Consider the following 23,833-nt stretch of genomic DNA (forward strand, 5'->3'; position numbering starts at 1 on the left):
CTTCGCGGTACTGCGCTAAACTTAACGTTGTTGCATAGAGAAAAAAAGCATTCAAAAGACGGAACACAGCGAACAGACGAGGCACACACTACGACTGGTCCCTTCGCTGTGTTCAGTCTGTTGACTTTTTTTTTTTTTAAGAACATGTACCAACTGACCCAGAGTTCAACTGTACTGCATAAAGAAGCAGCAGGCTAAATTCCAGGGACTGTTTTAGCTTTCCGTGCGTTCCTGGTAAAGGCTAGAGGATAACCGTTATTATGATACAGTTATGATAACTGCGCGGATATCATCTTTGCAATTTGTTCTGCTAGGCAGGTCTGGTATTCACAACAAGAAATATTTTCATCGGGATAACACTGCGCAGTTAACAATGAGCGTTGCCAAATTTTCGGCATAGGTTATACGGGGTGTTTCACAAAGATGCTCCGAAATTTTTAAAAATGGGCTTTTTGAGTTAGAAGAGCGCTTTTTTCGGCGTATAGCATTGTCAGCGGTGTAGTACATTAGAATGCAGCTAAGACGAACTAACTAGCAGGTTGGTTAACTAATATTGAATAATTAACTTTTTAACTATTAGTGATGGACTCCTCAATTATTGAGAGGCGTATAGCCCACCATATTCGGCGCCGTGGCCGAACAAATTCTGGCTATTTCGACAGGCTGCGTGCACTGGAGAGGTTGCTTTGCCTGGAAGCTTCTTTAAAGCGCACGTATTGTGGCGCGGTGTAGCCAGAATTTGTTGGGACACAGCGCCGAGGGTAACCGCGTTTCCGAAATTCTGAATACAGATATGGATATTACTTTGGGTGGGCTACACACCCCTCAATAATTAAGGAGACTATAGCAATAATATTTTAAAAAGTGAACTATTCAATATTAGTTAACCAGCCTACTAGTCAGCATGTCTTAGCTGTATTTAGAGGTACTACACTGCTAACGATACTACGCCAAAAAAGCGCTCTTCTAACTCAAAAAGCCTGTGTTCAAAAGTTGCGGTACATCTTAGGTGAAACGCATCAGGATGCCGATTCAGCGTGTCTGTCTACGAAACAAGGCACGGCGCGCTGTCAGTAGCACCAAGGACGACGAAGTGCGAAACAACAGAGGGCGACACCTGATAGGCTGCGTTTTATAATGCGACAAAGCTAATAGACAGTGCTTTATGCGCACTATTCTTGTCCCCTCTGCGCCCCCCCCCCCCCTCCCGCCATTTCGTGGCTCGGCAAAATTTGCCTTTTCAACTAGTTACGTGCATTGGATGGGTTGCTCTGCCTGCATGCTTTCGAAAGTGCATGCATTTTCGCACGATGCAGCCAAATTTTGTCTAGCAACAACGTCAAAGGTAATCGCATTTTCGAAATTTTAAAAACTGATATGGCAATTAAAAACGATCGGCTACAAATCTATAATTGCAGCTAGGCCCCTAAGTCTACTAGTTATAAAGTTAATTATTAAAAAAATTACTTAACCAGCTTACTACTTAAGGCGATTCACGTTTTCTGGTGTCCGCCAACACAGGTAGTACTGTTCCAAAAAAGCGATATATTTATCGCAAAAAGCCTATTTTTGAATATTTTTGAAAGTGTTCGCTGAAACACCCGGCATATATATATATATATATATATATATATATATATATATATATATTACTTGCAGTGAAGAAAACTCGGCAATAACTCTGCAGTTTTTTGAATAAATTCCCCCGCTCCTGTTGGCAGCGAGAGCTCTACGGAATGAGAAAATCTTGGTTAACTGTTCCCCTCAACTCTGCAATACAAATATGTGCCTTGAACTGAACACTTGCTGCTAATTTTTGATTTGTCGCTTGGAAAGATGGTGTACTTGCACTGACAGATTTTACAGATAGGCCCGGCAAAGTTAATTCCCATAGTAGACCTGGGTCGCCTCAAGGTGCCACCCGGTGGGTTCGGTGTCTCTTTGAAACCAGCGCACGGAGAACAAAAAAAAAAAGGGAGGAAGAGAAATGTGAGTTTCGGGCAGCACCGTCCTTGTGCTCCATCTGTTTAGGCCCTCGCAAAAGCATCTGCAATGGGGTGACACTTTCAAAGCCTGACTCATCTATCCCACCGACTACCTCTGGAGCGTGAGACCCCGATAATTATAGGCTGGGAGTGTTGGAATTCAGACCATCATTGTGCAATGAGATGAAAGAAATTAATTTCAGAAATCAGGAGATCGCCGAATGAATAAACTATTGGCTATGGCTAACCGTCTCTGGCACTCGTTGAGTGACACCGATGATGACGCAGAAAATACTGTTATTCTGAAAGTAAACACGGAAGCAAATACGGCACTCCTTCACTGCAAAGACCGCTGGCGTACCGAACTTCTTGCCATGGACTCTTTTTGTACTGAAGTGGGGTGGCTTGTTCTTGAGCTGTGTAAAATAGTTCGCATTTGTTTCCCTCGTGTACTTTTGTGCCATTTGCCGCTGTAAAATTTAAACTGCTGAGCACTGTTTATTATGCTCTTGCTTGATATCCGACGCCGTAGGAGTTAAGTAAAATCAAACAAACTGTGAGAACAGAACGCGCGCGTGGAATAGCTCCAGCTGCACTCAGAACAGTACACCCGGAGTTTCACCACGCACGGTGAAAAAAGAAATCGGCAGTTCGTCGCTTAATTATTTTGCAGAGTTAAAACAAGCAGTAAGCGGTCAGCGTTGTTGTCCTGCTCTCTCGATCTTTCGCTTTGATATTTCGGCTGAACGGCGCACTTTGCTTGGAACAGGAAAAGAAGCCACGCAAGCGCGCTGTCGAGCTTGTCGACCTGGCCGCCCGATCGAGGTCGCGCTTTTCCCCGAAATCGAGTGGGAGCAGCCGCTGGCCCCGGCGTAAACCGAGAAAGAGGGTCAGATGTTAAATTATTCAATTACCTCCGAAGACTGAAGAAGGGGTGGCGCGCGGGGGACCTCGTTAAGATCGGAGTAAATGGAGCCTAAAGGGTTGAAGTGCGTCTGCCGAGACAGCCGCGGGCGCAGGACGGGCGGTGAGAGCGGCGAATGTGCGGACAACGACGACCCGGCAAATCGCGCGTATAAGAATGTCAGACGATAAAAACGCTCGTGCAATCCTGCTCCCCACAGTTGGCGTTTCTCAAGGTCAAACAGGTATTAGCCGCCCTCTTTAGCCAACTTGTCTGTATTTAAGCCTCGCACCCTCCGTAATAGGCGCTATGTCATTGGTCGATGCGTAAAAAAACGAAAAAAATTCCTCCGCCAGTGGTCCAGGAAGGGACGTGGAGATGATGCATATCGTACACGTCAGAAGAACACGACAGACTCAAATACCGGTTGTGAGTCTCGGTCACTTGCTTAATGCTGCTTCTAACTGCAGGGAAGGCTTAGCAATGATGAAATCACAGACTACGAGAACATTGTCGCAATAGACGGTGCAGTACAAGCTTGGGGACAAACGCAGTTGAAGTACAGCCTCACTTACATACAGAGTAATCTTATTCATCGTACAAAATACGACCACCGTAAACCTAGCCAATAATAAAGCAAGCACAGAAAAATAGTTTCTCTACGACAAAATATAGCTGCAACGAACTGGCGAGGAATGTGGACGCCGTGAGACTCCGCGAAACAAGCTTTGTGCTCAGAGGGTGATGCGCAAGAAGAACTTTGTGCTTATACTCATTCCAGTTTATGTTTGGTTTCATTTAGGTGTGGGACGACGTATAAGATCCCCCGCGTGTGCAGCCATCACACATTCAGTGGTGAAAGCACGGTGCAATTGTTATTTTCATATACTTCTGAGAGTCAACAAGCTGTCCGATGGCGACGTTCATGGCCGCACTGCATACGAGGGAAACAGTTCTTTAGAATGTCACCTTGTTTTCCGACTTGTATACGCCTGAGCACAACAGCGTGCAGAAGGCTATCTTTAAAGAGGCGCGTTTCACAACATCAGCAAGAGAACTATCACCGTGGTGGCCCAGTCACGGCGCGTTCTGTAGCCCAACACTTGGTCGCGGTTTCGATCCCGCCCGCGGCTTCCCCACGTCGACGGGTAAAAGTGTAAAATGCTCATGTACTGAGATTTCATCAGCGCGCATTAAAGAACATCAGGTTGTCACACTTCAGGGTGAATGAATAAAGTAAGACATAAGAAAAGGACGACAAAGTGGGAGGAAAGACCGGGTAAAGGCACTTTTGCAAAGAATCGGAAGACGAACTGTAAAATGGGGCAGACGGACAGAGCGACTTAAGTTTGCCCAATCTCTACTTCAACCTTTTAATGTGGAAATTTACAGCATACTTGCGACGCTAAGCAGTGGGTCCTCTTGATATAGACAGATATATGTCCTTTCCTCTGCGTCTTCCGGATTACACCTCAATTTTCAAGCAGAATTTCTGGTAGTAGTGCTTGCTTTACACATTCTACACCCCTCTACTTCCGCAGTGACGGTCATTACTGATTCTTTACCCCCTTTGTGCTCATCCCTCGCTTCATCTGTTGACTCTTCCATATTAAGCACATCCTTACTACTGTCTCCTTCACATTAGGACCTTGTACATTTAATATGGGTTCCACAGCAGCGTGACAATAAATGACGTTGCAGAAAGGCGTCCCTCAGCGGCCCCGTGTTGTCTATCCTCCCGGCAACGTTTCGGCAACGTCCGTTATGAAGGGCGAAAAATCGGTCTCTCGTAATTGTCAGAAACAGCGCAAAGAAGACCTGGACGACGGAAATGAACACTTACGGACAAGACGAGCGCTGTCTACCAGCTCATTTATTTAGCCAAAGGGACATAATTTATAATACAGCATCTTTGCGTAATTGCGCCTGTATATGTCCCCTTTCTTGTTCATGTTTGTTATGTGCGCAAAATTTCCATCCATTATATTTTATAGGTACAACCGTCAACCGCGCACATCCATCACGCAATCAAGCCATAAACCTATATTTTCTTTGTACGCTCATTGGTTATTAAAAGCACGCGCCACAGTTCTACACATCAAAAAATAAGAAATCCAATATAAAACCGGCTTTTAACCTGGAATAAACAACAATGAACCTGTGTATAACAACGCAGAATCGTATATCTCTTAGCCAGTCAGCGCTTGTCTTGTCTGCAAGTGTTAATTTTCTTCATCCTCGTCTTCTTTGCGCTGTTTCTAACAATTCAACATAAACTGACTAGTCTGAACCAGTACTTCGCCATCTTAACTTAAGTTAACTTCGCCATCTCAGGTGTTCCTGTAGCAGCAGATTTTGTGAAACTCGACTACATGACGTTTCTCTGACGAGCCCCTGAACTGCCGTATCCCTCCTCTAAATTGCTGTCTGCACATGTCTTGTTTGGCGCTTTCTCCCCTATGTGGATTTTGCGGTGAACCCTAATATGTAGGTCATTTTTGGCTCTATTGCCGCCGCTTCACCTCTCTGAGGAGAGAGAGAGGGTTTATTGATAGGAAGGGCAGAGAGGTTGGCCTGAAAAATAAATATCTGGCCTTGCAGCATCTTGGCCTCAGTTTGAGCAGTCCGCTCTTGTTATCGTCCTACTGGAATTAGGTCTCACGGTGTTACACCCCCGCGTGCGTTTCGTCTGCAATTGTTTATTTCTTACTCTGTTTATTATTATTATTTTTTAATGCGAAAGCATTTCTAGGCTATGTCGACGGGGTCGTGTCACCAAAGCGTGCCACGAAATCATGTCCGCGGCGATTGTGATGTTTTTAGAAGAGGTAGCATCGAACTAACAGTTGTGATCGATAGAGAACGATGTGAGAATAATGCGTAACACATTTGATGTAAATAGGGTGATTATTTATTAATTAGAGCCAACAATGTAAAAAAACGCCGAAATAGCGCCGACGTCGGTATAGTGGGTGCACGGGAAAACAACCGTGGATAGCAAAACAGTAGAAAAATAGGCAAAGAAGTGAAAATAAAGTTTTAAACGGATTGAAATGTGTTTGATGAGTGATAATTAATCGAACAAAAAGTTTGATTGACATAGGTTATTTAGTTAACTAATTAGAAGCAAATGTCAATGGACTCAAAGAGGAACAAAGAGAGGTGACGAGTGTCGAAGAGGCGTCAGTGCTTTCGCATTCCTCCAATGCGAGTAGCCGCAGTTATCTGTAAGGTTTATTGGTCTCGTAAATGTATACGTGAATCAGTCTATGCCTCCCGGTTCTTGGCCGATCCCCCAAGGAGGGCATGTGCCATGTGTTACGTCAAGAACAACATACAATGCGAAGAGGGCGTGTAGCGCCATTCCAACAGAGTCCAATACCATTAACAACGTCAAACTGTGGCCAATCGCCCAGCGTGGGTGTGTGTCATTCCCTCAGAAGCAACAACAACAACTGGGGGCAGAACGTTCAGGCGTCAGTGCATGTGACCGGCAGCCGGCAGGTTCCCCCCCCCCCCCACGATGCCTATCGATCGGGGGTCTACCGCACCGGATTCCGCTCCGGTCGTGATCCCCGTCCACGGAACGAGGGCCCTGCGTCAACGCCTCTCGGGCGTCGCAGCGACGACCTCCAGATCTCCGTCACCGCAAGGCGGACTACGACCCGTCAGCGCCGAGGCAGCATATATACTGACGTGGCACGGACCTGCCGTAGCCGCCTCTGTCCAACGCCTCATCTCCGCCTCATCCTAGCTGCCTGCTTTCGCTGATGCAACGCAGCACTCCAACACAGCGTCCCCCTCCATTGTAAAGGTTCGTGTGTAGGTCTACGCCTGCCTCACTAACTTTAAGAATTGTCTGTTATCATTAGGAGTTTGATTCTGTGCGTTCTTTGGTATGTCTCTGTGCACGCACGCGCACACACAAACACGCACACATGCACGCACGCACAAGCACACGCACGCGCACGCACACATTGAGAATGCAGGCGGCAACGGCGAAACTGCACTGACGCTATCAAGCCGCCCTGTGAGGGAAAATGACAGCCGATTTGCATAGTTAATCAAATGCGAAGTAGTCCCCAGCGGAAATCCCATTCCACCTGAAGAACGAGCGCTGACCCGCGCTACGTGGCCGCAGCTGTGGTGCAGCCGCTCTCTCATTGGCCGCAGCTGTGTGACCGCACGCCGCCGCCTCATTGGCTAAGCCGCGTGACGCGCGCCTCGCCAGCTGCTTATCTCTCGCGCTTTAAGCTTGCGGCTTTTGCACGAACCCCAGAGAAATCCGTAATTGCGGGCAGCACCGCTATGGCCCACTAAAAAAACAACACAGAGAACAGGGGTGAATAGACACTCTGCGCCGCGCAGTCAACTCAACAGGTACTACGCAACGCTGTCGCACTTAACACTGACTCTGCAGCCAGCCGGTCACACAGCCAGGCGAAACAAACGGTAGTATAGACAACAAGAAGTGAGAAATTGCAACCATAACTTTCGAGCTGATGGCCTTCGCATGCGCTGAGAAGCGCTTACCGGTTAAAAGCATTAAAGGACTGTCTTTTCCTAGCACTTCACTATTCCGCCCTTCTAGATCCTTGCCTTGCAGTGATCAATATAAGGCATGCACTATGTATATAGTTGTTCCAAGGTGCGCTACGTCACGTGAGAGGAAAATATCTTCGGCAGTGAAAGCCAATTTAGGTAGTCGCCTCTGCGCGCAGGTGAAGCATATTAACGCAGCGCGCGTATTTAGGACAGCGCAACGCTCAAACATATATGCTTCCGTTTCCATGGCCACTCCCGCCATTAGTGGGTGTAATCCCACTAAATATGATTACATTGACTACTATAGGGATCTGACGAAACTCTTCGGCTATTTTAAATATCTTATCCATATTACTAATGACATTGCCCTCTTTGTCTATTAACGCATAAATCTGATTTTTTGCCAGGGCCTAGTTTCCTCTTGACCGCTTTTGGGCTACATCCGCTCTTTAGAGTATGTATGCTCGATTGTCTGCATATTGAACTTCCTTATGTCGGTTACCTTGCCCTTATTTATTGTCTTCGATAGATCCGGCAGTTCTATTCTGTCTGTGGAGTTTGAGGCTTTCATGCCTTGGCGTTTCTTAATCAAGTGCAATTAAATCGTACGAAATGCACAACGGCGTTTCAACAAATGTGATCCATAGGACTAACGTTCAGAGCATTGTTTATGGGGGTTTAACGCCCTAAAGCGACTCAGGCTATGAGGTACGCCGTAGTAGTAAAGGGCTCCGGCAACTTCGACCACCTGGGGTTCTTTAACGTGCACTGACATCGCACAGTACACGGGCCTCTAGAATTTCGCCTCTATCGAAATTCGATCGCCGCGGCCGGGATCGAACCCGCGTCTTTCGGGCCAGCAGCCGAGCGTCATAACAACTGAGCCACTTCGGCGGCAGAGTATTGTTTATGTGGTTCATATTCTAAGGCGTTAAAAAAGTGCTTCCGCGACTGGTTTAACCTATGATTAGTATTATAATTGTACCTATTTATTAATGAGGGGTGATCATGCTTCAATGACTGGTTTTAAAATTAGTTCGGAAGCGCGGAATGAGCCAGTTAGTAGTGAGTCCCAATTGTTGAAACAATGCGCTCGTGACCTTCTAGCAACGCGGTTGCAGTTAAGAAGTCAGGGAAACTTCTGGAAAGATGAAGGAAATGTAAAACACGAAATTCATACAAAGACGACACGGGATGATATTATAGGTCGCGAACAAAGGACACGTGCGAGAGAAGTGTTCATGATTTCCAATGTACCGGATGATTCTTTTTTTTTTTTTTTGAGGATTAGGATTTTATGCTCGTTGGTGTTTGTTGCGGTATCCCAGATATGATTGCATAAGTGGATATGAGAAGCAAATAATGCACGATATAGTTGGAGCTTGATTTGCATTGGAAGAAGCGCTCGGAAACGTGAGACTGCGCCAACTACCATGGAAGCTTTTTTGCATATACCAATAACGTGCTAGTTTCAGTTTAGGTTGCTATTAAATATGACTGCTAGTATCTTGTGCGATTCTACGATCTCGATATTCTGGCCGTCATAGGTGATGGCATGGTTTTATTTTGTGCTCTGGAAATATTTACTTTTGTTTTCGAAGAATTATCTTCCAATCCGTTTGAATGAGACTTCAAGGATGAATTTACAAGGAGGGAATGTCGGCTTCCGGTATAGCCTATCTTAGCCTAGCTTAGCCTAGCTTAGCCTAGCTTAGCTTAGCCTAGCCTAGCCTAGCTTAGCTCAGCTTAGCTTAGCCTAGCCTAGCTTAGCTTAGCTTAGCTTAGCTTAGCTTAGCTTAGCTTAGCTTAGCCTAGCTTAGCTTAGCTTAGCCTAGCTTACCCGGATCCTGGTCGTGGCGCTGGGTGAAATCACTGAATTAATGATGTAACCATTTATTTCTGAACTCATACCGTGAGGTGTTAAATGTGAACTTCTGAAAATCACCGAGAAAAACTCGACTGAAGTGGTTCTGGCAGACGAGGTATCGTTATGTTCTCCTTACCGGCCGGAACAGAGAAAGAGAGAGAACCCGGCAAAATAGGAAGAATACATAGCCGCATGACAGAGAACCCTCGCGGCGAGATTGCAGCCGTCTCTTGTGCGCGCCGAGAGAACGGAGCTGGCCTTATCTCTGGCGCGCATCCCCAGACACGGTTTTCGCTTATGTTGGCCTCGACAGAGGAGCTGGCAGCTGTTAGCACGTCTTGCAAAGGGTGCTGGCGCCCATTCGCGCCGCGATAAGTTCTGCACAAAATCAAACAAAAAGAAAACGGCGATCGGGGCCAGCACTCGCTGCACAAGGAGCATCGTGTCAGAAATCCTCGGGTTGATTAAGGCGGCGTAAAATTTGAAGCAAATTGTTATTGCGTGAAAATCTCGCATTTTAAGACGTAAGCCTTACTTGCCCCATTGAGCGAAAATCCGTCTGCGTGTCTGTGTGCGCGCGTGCGTGCAAAGTTGTTCGGGAAGAGCAGCGCGGATCGCACAAATTCCGCCGGTGGCAGCACCTGCCGTCCCAGGGCAGTGGCGCTGGGCGAGGACCGGTATGAGGACTTCCAGGGATCCATGAATGTTTATAAATAGAGAAAGACCAATTCTGCACATATGGGCATTAAAATATCCGCAAGACGGAGTGCGGGCCGCGGTACGGTGACGACTGTGTCAGCGAAGAAGTGGCCGGATTCTTCTCGATTAAAAGCAAACTGGTTTGTCCGAGCTTACGGATACAAGGGTAAATCGAACTGGTTCATTAATACGTAGTAGGTTCGAAGGATCTGCAGAGCTGGGAGGACCGTGCTGACGCGTCTCGTTTCGTCGGCGTCTCTCGTTCGTCTCCCCGGGAAATTGCTCTCGCTCGAAGCCTGGAGTCTCACAGCGCGCCTGTCGACGGCTCGCGTTACGTCGTTGTTCTTCGCTTGCGTGATGCTTAGGAGATTTAGGAGTACGGAGTACGGGCGCGGGCGGCCCTCGTGAACGCGTGGTTTATGTGGCGCGGAGTCGAATGTCTTGGGCCACGGGGTCTGTGTTTAGACAGGATTCAGAATGAATGTGCAGTCGATCCCCAGTCAGCGTGCTTCGAAAGCAGTCCCCCCAGGCGTTGTTCCGCTCGGCGCTCACCTCGTGAGCCGGAAAGAGAGCCGGATGAGGGACGCCTCGTGGTCGCTGCGCAGGAGCGTTAAGTGTCTTGTGCTGGAGTGATGGGTCCGCGTGGCGTGCAAGTAATGCGACCGCTAACAACTGTCTTCACGAAGTTCGTGCGCAGATCAGAAGGGTTGCGGCGGCGTCACGGCGGCGGCTACGCAGAGCCATGCAGAGGTAGAATTGCGAGCTGCGGTGCATCGGTTTACACCACGCCGCAGCGCGCGGCGACTGCGTTCACACAGTGAGCGATCTCTGCCTTCTAACACGTAAGCATTCTTAAGTGTGCCTGCCGACTTTGTTCTTTTTATAAACGGCTTTGTTGAAGCACCGGAAGCATACCTGTGGTATCCGCAAGGGTGGATGAAATCCAGGAAAGTTGGCTAATGCCTTTTCTCAACGTTAACCACAGTTTTCAACAAGTCACTAAAAACTCAAATATAGCGCTCGGTGTGCACTGTTGTACAGGTAACGCCTAAAGCGTATGCGATGATTACTCAAACCGAACTAATTCGTGAGTCGCTTGATAAGTGAGTTACTCTTATCTTCATTTGTCACCGAACTGCACCGAACGGCTGCTGACGCACCGATTGCCTAAAAAGAAATTGAGGTATACTATGATCTAGTGTGTACCCTGAAGGTTAAATAAATAAATAAATAAATAAATAAATAAATAAATAAATAAATAAATAAATAAATAAATAAATAAATAAATAAATAAATGTAGCAAATTTAGCCTAAGGGAAGGTTCGTAAATGCATGCGACCCCCGGCACTCATTCGTCCTCTCAAATTAGTCACATTCGCTCAGGCTTTGCCCGCTGGCAGCAGGTCAGACTATCCGCCTGATCAGGGAAAACACACGCGAGCTCTGGATGTAGTTTTAGGCCCACGCACACTTGCCGCAAAGCTATGCAAGGTTAATAGCACTACGACCTTTAATGCGTCTCCAAGGTTATTTGCCTCTTCAAGACTGTGTTTGCAATTAACTAACCATCACCTGAGAGCTGTTTCACAAGTGCTTCGGCACTCGGGAAAGTTCCGACCGTGTCTCTATTTGGCTTTAATCGCGATGCGCTTCGTTCGCGGCGGGAATGGCAAAGTAGAAAGAGCTACCTTTCACCACGCTCGCTGAAAGCCAACAGATCGAACGGCGAACCGTAATCGATTATGAAGATGAGCGACAATGGCATTCGGAGACGACGCGAGTGCCGCCAACCTACCTGTTTCGCCCACTGTCATTCTTGTTTTGTTTTTTTTTCGCACACATGCCGACGCTTCGAAGTATTCACCACATCGTCTTCTTCTCTAGTGCCCTTCGACAATAACGTTTCGATCACGGCAGCCAATGTAGAAAGAAGGCTTTGTATAGCAGTTCTTAGAAGATCTGTCTTACTTAGCAGTGCGTGTTGTGGCCCCACGCAGTATTACCTTTCGTTACAGTTACAGTGTAACAAGTTACAGTGCTTGGCTGTACCATCTTTGAAACGCATGCAGTTCAGTCCGTTGATATCATAGTGAAGTTCGGCACTGTTTCCGTTATGACTTGCAATCGCGTTATGTGTGCTCTTGTTACATGACCGCGAACAACTCCGTCCGCGCACACAGACACACATATGCAAAGAACTATTTGTGACCTAATGCTTCATCTCACTTTGGAACCTGATGCAACTCAAAGTTTGATAGCCCCCCCCCCCCCCCCGGAAAAAAAAGAAAAGAATAAGTAATAAAGAAGCCAGATGGTGTCCACCACCCGACAGTTCTACAGTTGCCATCATCACACCGGCAAGCAAATCACAATCAAGCTCAGCGTTTGACGCCAGACAACATTGACAACGGCACACATAAGTGCTCTTCGTGCCGCTATTCGTAGACATCAGGTTGAAAGCACCTTGCTAATGGAAAGTGTTCCGCTCCTCTAAGGCTGCTTTTCAGAAACAACTTATGTGCACTTGATGTTTAGAATTAGACAAATGCATCGCAATGGTGTCAGCGAGGGACACGCATAGTTTTTGGTTTTTAGGTGGCTTTACACAAGCTTTATTTAGCTTTACACTTTTTAGTAGAAATACACGAAGTACACAAATTATGACACCTTCGCTCATAGGCAGAGTAAAGAGCATAAACAGCAGAAAGAGACAACATGGCAAATATGCGGAGCGCAGCCTGTAGCAGTCTTCGGCAGAAAGGAAGAAAGGCGGAAGGCTGGTCGGTCGCGCACTCATGTACAGTCGGCAGCAAACGTTTACGAGTCGAGTGTGCCCAGAAGCAAATTTATTGCAGAGCTGCCTGGTATAGCGATATTTGCGGATGGCTGCACATGCATGTTCCCTCCTCCCTGCAGCAATATCAGGCGACTGGTTTGCGTGGATGCACCAAATTTTTTTTTCGCGCATTCCCAATCCGTAAACGTATGGTGACTGCACACACGCAATGCGAAGAAAAAAAAAGAAAATAATGCAAACCCGTTCCTTCGCCGAATTCGCTGCAAATTGTTGCTTTCACCGCAATAATTGCGTCTGTTCACCAGATGTGCGCTCATCGCGGTGCGCTCATCGCTGCCTCAGGCTGACCTCGTTGAAGGCAGGTAAGCGCAGGCCTCTCTCGCAGCAGCACGTGTCGGTGCGCTTCCCGTCCACCGTTCTGGCAATTTAGAACGAGGGTAGCGACCCGCACGATTGGCGGCATGCGGGACGGCCGTCGGAACTCTGCACGAGAATAGCTCGCGCTGTCATTAGCATTTGCCGTTTCGGCGTCCGGAGACGGAACTCGTTCGATGCGCCCAGATGCGAGCAGCCGTTTGATCGTGCGTGCACGTGTTGCTTGGCACCGCCCTTTCTCTGTTATGAGCGAACGGACATTGCGACCCCCCCCCCCCTCCTCCCTATACGCCACCTCGTGTCGAGAAGAAGGAAAGACAGAACCAAAACACCCGGTACCGGCCAGCTGTAGCATAGCCGCTGAAGAGCTGGTCCGTTTGACCTATAGGCTATTCTGTGGTGTGCGCGCCGCCAGCGCCGCCAGCAGGTAGTAAGGAACATTAGCTAATTGCCACTACACGTAGCTGTGCACGTTGCCTTTTGTTTTTCTTTCCTGTGCTATCTTGTGATTGCCTGAAGCTACTAAACAACACGCAAGTCACAACTGTTGTGAATTCTTGCGCTGTACAATATACTAAGATTTTTTTTTTCATTTTTCAGTCCTATTTCAGTCTTGCAGATCGCAGTACCGAATCGTGGATCTCGGGCGACAGCAGGAGCTTTGCGTTGTTTGAGGCAGTGAACGATGGCCGAAAAATATTTGTAAAGAACTTCAATAAAAAGTGATTTCAACGTCTCGGTCGCAGTCTACTCCATAATATTCAGGCGAAAGCCTTTAATGGCTCATACTCGCGGTGTCCGTCCGTCCGTCCGTGACGCTCTTCAACTCGATAAGAAAAAAATCTTTGTGCACGATGGGATTCGAACAACCATGCTTCCGTCCGGCAGCTGAGCGTGCTAACGACTACGCTACTTCCCGCCAACGCATATGTAGTCCTCCTTGTCTAGGACGCTGGAGAGTGTTTGTAGAAAGGCGTCGAATCAGACGGATGCCTCACAAATGCCCTCCAGTGTCTCCAGCATTTAAGCGTCACAAAAAATTGTGTACTTAATTAACATCTTAACCACATATCAGTGTTGTACACAAGCACCAACACCGCGCCAAAGTCTTTCGCCTCGCCGCACTTTACGTCAACAAAGTGCCCCCCTGAATTTTGCAGGTGAGAAGGGGGTGGGGGAGTGGGGTAAAAAAAAAGAGAGCAACAATCCCTGCCAAGTCCGGCACGAACGTAACCCTTGAATACTTTAAGCCAAGAAGAGCAAAATATCGAATGTCTTTGTTTTTTAGCGTGATCTTCGTATTTGGTCTCATTTAGAGACTTCTTTCCCGCCGATAAGCATAGCGCATGCATTCACGTACGTCAGCTCAGAGCATGTTTTGTAAACCCTTAAACTCCCTTCATCGTTGCCAATCGTGACTCGTGGCCTTTAGAGCAATAATAAGGGGCACCTTCCAAAAATTCGTCGAATGAAGGCAGTCTATACATCAATTTAAGCAGGTACGAGAAGTCTGTGGAGCCTGTATACTAACTCCATTAACTATAATGGCTTTCGCATTGAGCTCTCGGCTTAGGATTTCGACAGCGCTCGTTAAAACTACCATGCTCGGCGCCCGAAGGAAGGGGCGTTGTTTTGTTCAGTGTATACCAAGCCAAATATTTAACTGGCTTGTGTATTGATCACTAAATGCACATCGTAAAAGGCTTTTCCCGGCTAAAACACTGGCGTATTCATGCTGTAATTTCACGCGTGAGGTGGCATTTGGTGGTCTCTTTCTTTTTTTATATAATGTTTGAGTGCAGCACTTGCCTGCTTTGATCAAAATTATTATAAATCTGCATCGCCTGCAGCTACGCAGGGTCGAAACCAGCGGCGTACGCGCAAATGGTTCTGGTCCATCTCGATTCCTCCCTTGGGTAAACAATCACTCTTTCCATGGCAGACGAGTCGTTTGCCCACAGTAAGAGCGACTGCGCCACCAGAACCATTGCTGCATATCCCGCTAGTTTCGGCTCTTCGTAGCTGCACATGATGATGATTTTTAATAACATTGATTTAATCATGCAGGTAATCCACTTAAGCATTATATTAACAGAGACCACCAAGTGCCAGCTCACACTTACAGTTACAGCATGAATGTGCCAGCGGTTTAGCTGAGAAAAGCCTTTTACAACGTACATTTAGCGATAAACACACAAGCCAGTTAAAGATTGGGCTAGTGTGCCTTCGTCGCAGCATCAAGCGGATTATTCATCACAACACAGTCTAGATATGCAGCGGATTATATCATGCTAAAATAACAATTAAAAGGGCAGAGGATGAAGTGGATTGTCCTTTTTCTAAACACCATGGGAAGGTTACACTGTCAAAAGGTTATGCACTGCACACAGTCTCGGATACAGAATTAAATTTAGGCTACAGTGACTTTGTACTTAACAATAATTACATTTTCGCGTTTTTATTTTTACGTACGGTTCGAGTTTTTATTTTTACGCACGGTTTGTTTTAGCGATGCCAGCCATAATGAGACTCGAAAAGCTACAACCTACATATTTTTTTTTAGATCATGTCGTCTATGCTCCAAAAAGGATCATCGCTGCCTTTTTAAATTAGGTTCTCTACTCAAAACAGATATTATGGTTTCGAATTTAATTAAATACCCGCATAGTAGACGCACAAAGACCTGCGCAGTGAATGGCTGAAATATCGTTTTTCTTTTCTTTTTAAGTGGAACTGCGTTTTAATAACGCTTGAAGTAGCGCGTACATAGCCTGCAGTTATCAGGATGACAATATAAGATTATACGCATTACAGAAATTCTTCATACAATTCTTTCAGTGTGCGTCAGTTATATTGTGCTTATTACAGCAGTTTGCCTGCAGCTTAGCGGAATGAAAAATCTTTCTCAAGCGATCGAAGTTCTGTTCATAATCCGAAGTCGAATAAAGCCAAAATTGACGATAATAAATAGTCAATTCACCGTTAGCAACCGCGTCGTGGCGGCTTTGCTTACAGCTCATTAAAGAAAATCAGATTCCGTTATCTCTAGAACGGACGCAATAAAAATGCCGACGTGAAAAGAGCACCAAATATATATTTTGTTCTCATAATCAGGCAGTACGTACGCTTTCGTCGTGATATTTCTGCCAACCGGAAAAGTTTTGTGAAAAGGATGGAGGATTACGATGCGCTTAATAAGAAAGAATAAAATACTCATAAGTCCTTAACGTTAAACTGAAACTTTTTCGCGAACATGATTTCATCTGGGGAAGGCGCCTTTCGATAGAGGTGAAACGTGAAGACTGTTTCGTTCTGATACATTGATGCACGTCGTACGAAGAAGAAGAATAAACACTATCTATTAGCTGGCGTGATGAGGGAATGCATATCCAGGCCCTTTGTCGCATAGGTTTTAGTCTTGGTGCAGTTGTAATGCTCGTTTTATGCCTTAACTAAAGTTAGCTGATATGTATACTGATGTAGTCCTTAGTCAGTCACACATGTCCCAAGATTCGGAGAGATTTCCTCTGCCTGATTTCTGTGGTCTACTTTTTTTACTCTGGGCAATTTCATGAAATATGTGAGGAGGAGGGTTGCTCAGAGCGAAATTAGTATGAATTGTGGGTTGATTCTGCAGGAAGCCATGCACTGCATGATGCCTGTGTGCTGCGTCTATGGTACTCGTCTGTCCAATTCTCAAAGTGATGATCCTTGTCCCGTGGTACACAACAGGGACTCACATAAAGCTTTGATTTGCGCGTGCCAGATGTGACTTTGGCGCAGAAATTTTTTTACGCTATTAAAACAGCATAGTTGGTCTGCTCGTTAGCGTTGTGAGGCCCACCAAAACTAAACTACTAGGTACTGTAAGTAAACTTCCTTTTATGGGACAGGTTATACAGCAGAAGGCAAGCATAGTTCGAGAAGCGTCGCATATTCCGTCAAAATAGTGCGTCACTGCGCAGTTTGTGACCTGTTCGCCATAAGCATAGAATGTGGCTCCTAAGCAACACCCCCTTCCCACCCTCTCTCTCTCTCTCTTTCTTTCCACGATTCGTAATGGGCAGCGTCACTCGGTTTGTGCACGCAACCAGCTTATTGCGTTCTTCAAAGCCCCCCCCCCCCCCCCCCCCCCCACACACACACACACAGACCCACACGCGCGCGCTCGTCTGAACATACTGTTTCTCTCTCTTTCTCTCTCTCACATACACACACACACGTGCACTCATGAGTAGCTCGACGTAATTGCGCCCTAGCTGGCCATGTAAACAGGAAGTATGCATGGCTGCCGACGACGGAGAGTCGCGAGCGCCGGAGCCTCTGGGGCAGGACATCTTTAGCGCCTCTCGTCCCAAACCCTCCCCTCACGTGCCTCGCTTTGCCTCTTGTTGGCCCATTTGTGAGACCGCGTGAGCTCTAGCAGGTGTTTTTCGAGGACATGAGGCTCCTCACCTGAGCGTCTGCCTCGGGCACGGGTGTTTTGATTGCCGTAACGGACGCTCACACTTCACTGCTTTCTAAATGCGTCGAAAATATTATCTGGCCGCGCGAAAAAATTACACTTTCAAGTCACCCCCCCACAGGTCATGAGAACCCTTTCCATACCGCCGTAGGGGCTTACTAATTGTAATGCATGGTTAGAAAGAAACAAAATAGAGAGTTAGTAAAAGACGCGCACTAAGTACTGACCTAACACCTATGGGGTGCATCATGGATGCTCTATAATTTGTTAAACACGCACTAACCATCACCGAACACCACAATACTAGCAGGAGGGCTTCCAATGGTTGGTGCCAAAAAAAAAATTGAAATGGAGCAAACCATCGTCACGCCCATTGTTTTAATAGGCCTGTGACGCTGGAAAATTGCGTACCAGTATATAAATATCTCCGCTGCGCCACTCATCGCTGTCTCTATTAATGTTGTTACAAAGAGGAAACATGCGCCCTCGTTGTCTTGAAGGCCACGCCTCTCCTTCCACACGGGAAGAATGATCAGGGGCGTTTCACAGCGCAGTTTCCCCTACGTTGTCGTATTAGTATGTCTGTCGTAATCGTCAACGGATTTGTTACTACTGGCAGGTAAAACTTATTTTGTAGCGTTTTGATTTCCTTTGTTCTGGTCCACTGTCACTGGTCGCGGCTCCCCGGTGATGTATACGGTATAGGCTGTGGCGGACGACGTCACCAGAAGGAAGGAAAAGAAAACGCTACGAAATTCAGCTCCAGATTTGTGTTGCCAGCCTACTCAGTGAAATGCTGTATGCGCCATCCATTGACAAATAAACAAGAAAACAAACAAACAAACAAGGTTTAAATGCAGGGAATGGCCCTATAAGTGCTGTCGCACTAAAACTTCAGGGGACACTTAAGCTCTGCCTTAAGGTTTGATGCGATAGCGTTAACGGGTTCGTTCAGCGACCCGGGGTCCTATTTGCGTATCATTTCGAAGACGCGGGTACTGATCTGATCTGTTAACGCCGCAGATGGAAGCTGATAAAGACAACAATGTGCAATGCACAGCGCGTGTGTGTCGAAGAGAGAGAGAGAGAGAGAGAGAAAGAAGCTCTTACATTGAAAAGCAGAGAATGTAGCCGGCGTTTAAATCCGCTGACTTGCTACTCTGCGTGGGGAAGGGATTCCGGGAGAGAAAGATGAAATGAGAGAGGTGTATGACATGGTTTGACAAAGTCCACTGCATTGAGAACGCGCAGTGGGAGTGCTGAACTGAGGGATTAGAGCAATGCCATTTAAACAAATTTAAACAATCAACTAAAAAGTACATGGCGCGCATATCCTGCCTGTGGCCGGCTAAGGGTCCTAATACACAGTCGAAATTTAGAGGGATTTGAACGAGTGATTCCATAAGATGTCTATAATGTGCATGATCCACGGCATACGCTGGACATTTTAACAAAATACGCTCCACTGTTTCTACTAAGCCGCAGTTGTCGCAATGCGGTCTGTTCGCGTGACCTAAACGGAACTGTAAGGCGTTCTTAAACGCAGCCTTTGGACGAAATCGATGATAAAGAGCCTCCAGATGGCGACGTAGTCTGGGTGAGTCTTGATCTTAGGTGTGGGTCGATGGAGTGCAGAAATTGGTGACGATGTGTCGGCAAGCTCCACGGCCATTTTTATTTGTTTTTTTTTTCGTAAGCACTTTATTTAGTTTTCTGACATGCCTCAGACCTCGTGAAGTAAATCAGCTTGTAATTCCGGTTTTGATGACCATGCAGTAGAGTAGCCTGCGTCAGTAGCCTGGCGATGAATAGGTAAGTATTGTCAAAAGAAACTAGCTGGTGATTATTTTTCTTCAATAGGTTGGACAGAGATTGTAGCGCTGTTTTGGAGTCCGTGAAGACAACCCATGGACCAGGGATTATGCGCGAGATATAGGATGCAGATTATTTAATCCCGCAGAGCTCTGCCGCCGTGGAGTGCGTTGCAGTCAAATACGACGCGTGATCGCCTGCGGAGATAGCATATAGTTCTCTCGTGCAGTGGCCAGCGAAGTTCATCTTTTCGCGCCGTCGCGGCAATGTTTAATTTCTGCACCCATAACGTCATGCAGGCCACAGGATTCTTGGTTAGGTTTGACACCGAGAAGTAGTGCTTTCACGTTAAAAGGGAACGCACCCCAGGGGAGCACAGTCAAGGCAGGAAGATGAGATTAGAAAATTTGGAGAGATAACGCGACAGGCTTTTTGCAGGTGAATTGGGGAAAACGTTATCTTGCAGTGGGCATATCCTGGCTCACGATGACATCGAGGACTATGTCGATTTGGCCAGTTACCATTTATAGTAAATGATGTACCTGTCACAAGCTACGGTTTTTAGACGGATCATCTTGTCCCGAACTGTAGGACCACATTGTCAAATCAGACTTGTTGACAGCTTGAGTAGACATTTACCACATGGAAACCGGGGCGATCGACGCATATGAAACGAATCGCGGGGCTCGTCGTATCTGTGTCGTTTGTCCCAGCTTCTGTGCGCTAATAGTCTGCTTGCGCCCTCCAGCAGCACGGTTTTACGCAATGAATGAACGCCAACTAGGACGCATTCTTACGTTTAATACAAAAAATTATTTCAGAGAAAGAACTTGCAACGCATGAAAATGCCTTCATACTTACGCTAGCTGTCCTCAGCCAGACGACATACGTGAGCACCGGAATTACCGAGCACACTATCTGTTAATCATCATTTTGACGCCTCCCTGCCCATTTTCAGTATTATTATTGGTTTGGTTTGGTTTATGGGGGTTTAACGTGAGGGACGCCATGACGTGAGGGACGCTATGAGGGACGCCGTAGTGAAGGGCTCCGGGAATTTCGACCATTTTGGGTTCTGTAACGTGCACTGACATCGTACAGTACACGGGCCTCTAGAATTTCGCCTCCATCGAAATTCGCCGCCGCGGCCGGGGTCGAACCCGCGTCTCTCGGGCCAGCAGCCGAGCGCCATAACCACTCAGCCATGGACCACGGCGGCTCTTCAGAAGTATTACTGATATTACAGTTATTATCAATAACTTTGATTGTACTCTGCAACCTTCAAGGGCCATTGAGCATGGGTGCAAGCTGCCGTTTTGATTACGTTAATTGGTTTCCACGGTGCGGTCAGTACAGCGAGCGCCCAACTACGAAACGCGGCGTCGCTCTGGCACTGGAGAGCGTCTCAAATGGGTCTGCACGAGCGCTCCATTCCAAACTGGGTTGGTTGCGAGAGAGCACGCTCCCCATCCGCGAGGCTTCGACAGCTGCGGGTGTGTACAGGCGCCGGGTAAACAGAGCGGGTCGGCAACTCTCTTCGGCGGGGACGGCGCCAAGTTTTCACGTACGCGAAGCTGCACGCGTGCAATTTCACGCCGCTTGTTCACTGCACTGAGTCTGCGTCATCCTGACTGTGGGGGAGAGGGGTGGCGAAAGCGAATCGAGACGAGTCGGTCGAGCCTCGTTACAACAGCAGGCATGCGAACGAGGATACGGAGAGAGGGAGGGGCTTGGAATTTCAACAACCTCGCTCCCCTCGTTGAAACAGGGGGGGGGGGGGGGGGGGGGGGTTGTAATTTGTAGCGCGAGCTCGACATTGGAAATCTCTAATGAAAAGGAAGGAAGACTTGTGCGCGTTAAATGGGCGCTACGGACAATTGGAGCGTTTGAGCTGCTCGATAACGGCTGAAACACGGTACTCTCTCAGGAACACCGCGTGCATAAGTTTCTGTTACATAGTTTGTGCGTGACCCTTGCCACCATTTCTGCTTTCGCAGGTACTGCTCGCGCTGGGAACGAATAATCAGGCTGTCATAACGGGCGCGCTGACTATCCTCCGCGCATTGATTTTAACGGACGCGGGCTTGCGACGAATAAATGAAAAAGTAAATAAGGCTAAGCAGACGCTTGCCAAGAAACTCGATCCTACACTTTCGCGATCATATTGCTGTGTGATGGGCTGATTTAGGAACGGTGCACAAGTGAGCGAAACGCCGGCAGACATTGTTATCGAAAGATGCGTTCTTATCGACGCCAACCAGCTGCACACAGGCCGAAGTTTCGGCAAAGCTGGTGCATCCACTCCCACACTGTAAAACACTTGTTTGCCTATATTCGCGTCGCATGAAATGCATTTCATTCGATAAGTGTCGTCGAAACCCCGGAGTGAACAACCTCTTAGACCCTGACCGTATCATCTTTGATAAGGGGATCGCGCATGTATCGCCGCCACCGAAGAGGCGAGATGTGGCTCCAGCCTTGCAGCTGCGGGCAGCCTGCTACCGAAAGGCGGCGACGAACTACGACACAAAGGTGACCCTAGTCGCCCATATAAATGCTCTCGCGACGGAGTGCCACCAGCGGATGTTGTGAAGCCCGTGCCCCGTGCGTCCATTCTCTACCAAGAAAAGAACACGTGTCGTGCTTGCGAAAACACCTGATCGTTGTTGCACCCAGGTTATGTCGGATTCGTAATGTCACTTTAAGAAAGGAGCGTTGTACACAAGAGGATGCTTTTATTTGCCATCTGGAACCACGTCTTTGCACAACGAAATCATACGTCGTTGAAGGGCGTATCCTGCTTTGAGCTCGTTTACGTCTGCTTCTTCCGTGACCAGACGCGTAAAGGACAAGAAAACGTGCGGGCCGTTCCTGCGGCGTGTACACAGACATGTAATAAGGGAGTAATTACTCCTTCGCATCCACCCAAGCGCAGCCATACGGCTACAAAGGAAAGCTATACACCTTTCTGAGAAACTTCGTAGTTAAAGAAAAATTCGTCCTGGTCCGGGGTTCGAACTCGGGACCACCGCTTCACCGGAGCAGTCGCTCTACCACCTGAGCTAACCGGGACGGCTAGCCTATGGTAGGGCGGAAGCGAATTGATCAATGACTCCAAGTGGGAACAGTGTTGGTCAGGGGAATCCCCCGAGGTGGAGTAGATAGCGAGTAATTACTCATTGGGGTATACAGACGTGTGCTCACCCTGTCTTTGCGAAGTTGGCCCAGTAGCGCATCATGCGTCGGCTGAGCGCCTGCTCGTCGGGTCGGTAGCCGAGCGTCTTGTTGAGCGGCTCGCCGAACAGGAAGGCGATCTCCTCGCCGTGTATCACGCCCATCCACTGGGGCCAGGCGCTCTGCGACGAGCGGTGCGTGAAGTAGTAGGCGTACACCTGCGATCCGGCCAGCGCGTACTGGTGCGCCCACTCCACCACCGAGCACGTGAAGTGGTAGTCGCCCACTATCTTGTCCACGGCGTCCCGGTTCTTGATGGGGTCCTCCGGGTTGAGCCAGTCCGTGTACTGGAACACGATGGCCTGCTGCGCCAGCTCCCCCACCAGCGGGTTCAGCTCGCGCACGGCGCGCACGAAGTCCTCGCGGCCCAGGTAGACCGACTCGTCTCGCCGGAACAGCTCGGTCAGGTAGTAGATGAGGAAGTAGGTGCCCTCGTCGCGGTTCGAGCCCAGCAGCAGGCGCGTCTTCTTGAAGTTGCGCGCCGCCAGCGACTCCTGGGGGCTCTCGTCGAGGAAGGCGCCGTCCACGACGGGCACGAAGGGGAACTCGACCACGCCGAAGTTGCCCGTCTCGCTGTTCACGATCGTCTCCGGGTCCTGCTCGCGCAGGCACGCCAGCATCGCCTCCAGCTGGCGCTCGTCGTGCGGGCAGTGCAGCGTCTCTGCCAGCCGCAGCGCAGACTGCAGCGCCGTCTGCCGGTCGTGGACGCCCCACGGGGCAATGGCCGTGCCGCTCTGCAGAATGGCCTGCGGGGACAGCGTCCGTTACGGCGACGCAGCCACATAAGACCAGCGAAGCCTAAACTCAGGAACCTGCGACTGGCACGTGTGTCAGTCGCAGTATCAGTGCTCGTGCGCGTTAACGGCAACAGGGACAGCCGGTGTTCCGCATTGGTCCTGATAAAGCGCATTCAACAAGCAGTCTCTCCACGGGGCAAATAAAAATTGGAGGGGACACTGAAGCTAAGGGTACATGTCGCGATAACGTTAATGACTTAATGTCCATATATGCAGAATTGGCCATTCTCTACTTCACATTCATAGATCCCTGGGAGCTCTCGCACCACTCCTGGTGCAGCGGTTAAGTGATAAGCCACTGCCCTGCGATGGCAGGTGCTTGTGCTACCCGTGGGACTTGTGCGACCCGGCTT

At 48.1% G+C, this 23,833-nt stretch overlaps 1 protein-coding gene across 3 annotated transcripts in view; it reads right to left on the reverse strand.

Annotated features, from left to right (window-relative positions):
• LOC144125762 (acetylcholinesterase-like) overlaps nt 1-23,833 on the reverse strand; it is a 122,715-nt gene that overhangs the window by 37,050 nt on the left and 61,832 nt on the right. For all 3 annotated transcript variants that reach the window (XM_077659435.1, XM_077659434.1, XM_077659436.1), the window contains exon 3: nt 22,654-23,429. In XM_077659435.1, coding sequence (XP_077515561.1) covers nt 22,654-23,429 — 776 coding nt within the window. The remainder of the gene's footprint in view (nt 1-22,653; nt 23,430-23,833) is intronic.

This window comes from Amblyomma americanum, chromosome 3, assembly GCF_052857255.1.
Source record: "Amblyomma americanum isolate KBUSLIRL-KWMA chromosome 3, ASM5285725v1, whole genome shotgun sequence".
In the NCBI taxonomy this organism is placed as follows: Eukaryota; Metazoa; Arthropoda; class Arachnida; order Ixodida; family Ixodidae; genus Amblyomma; species Amblyomma americanum.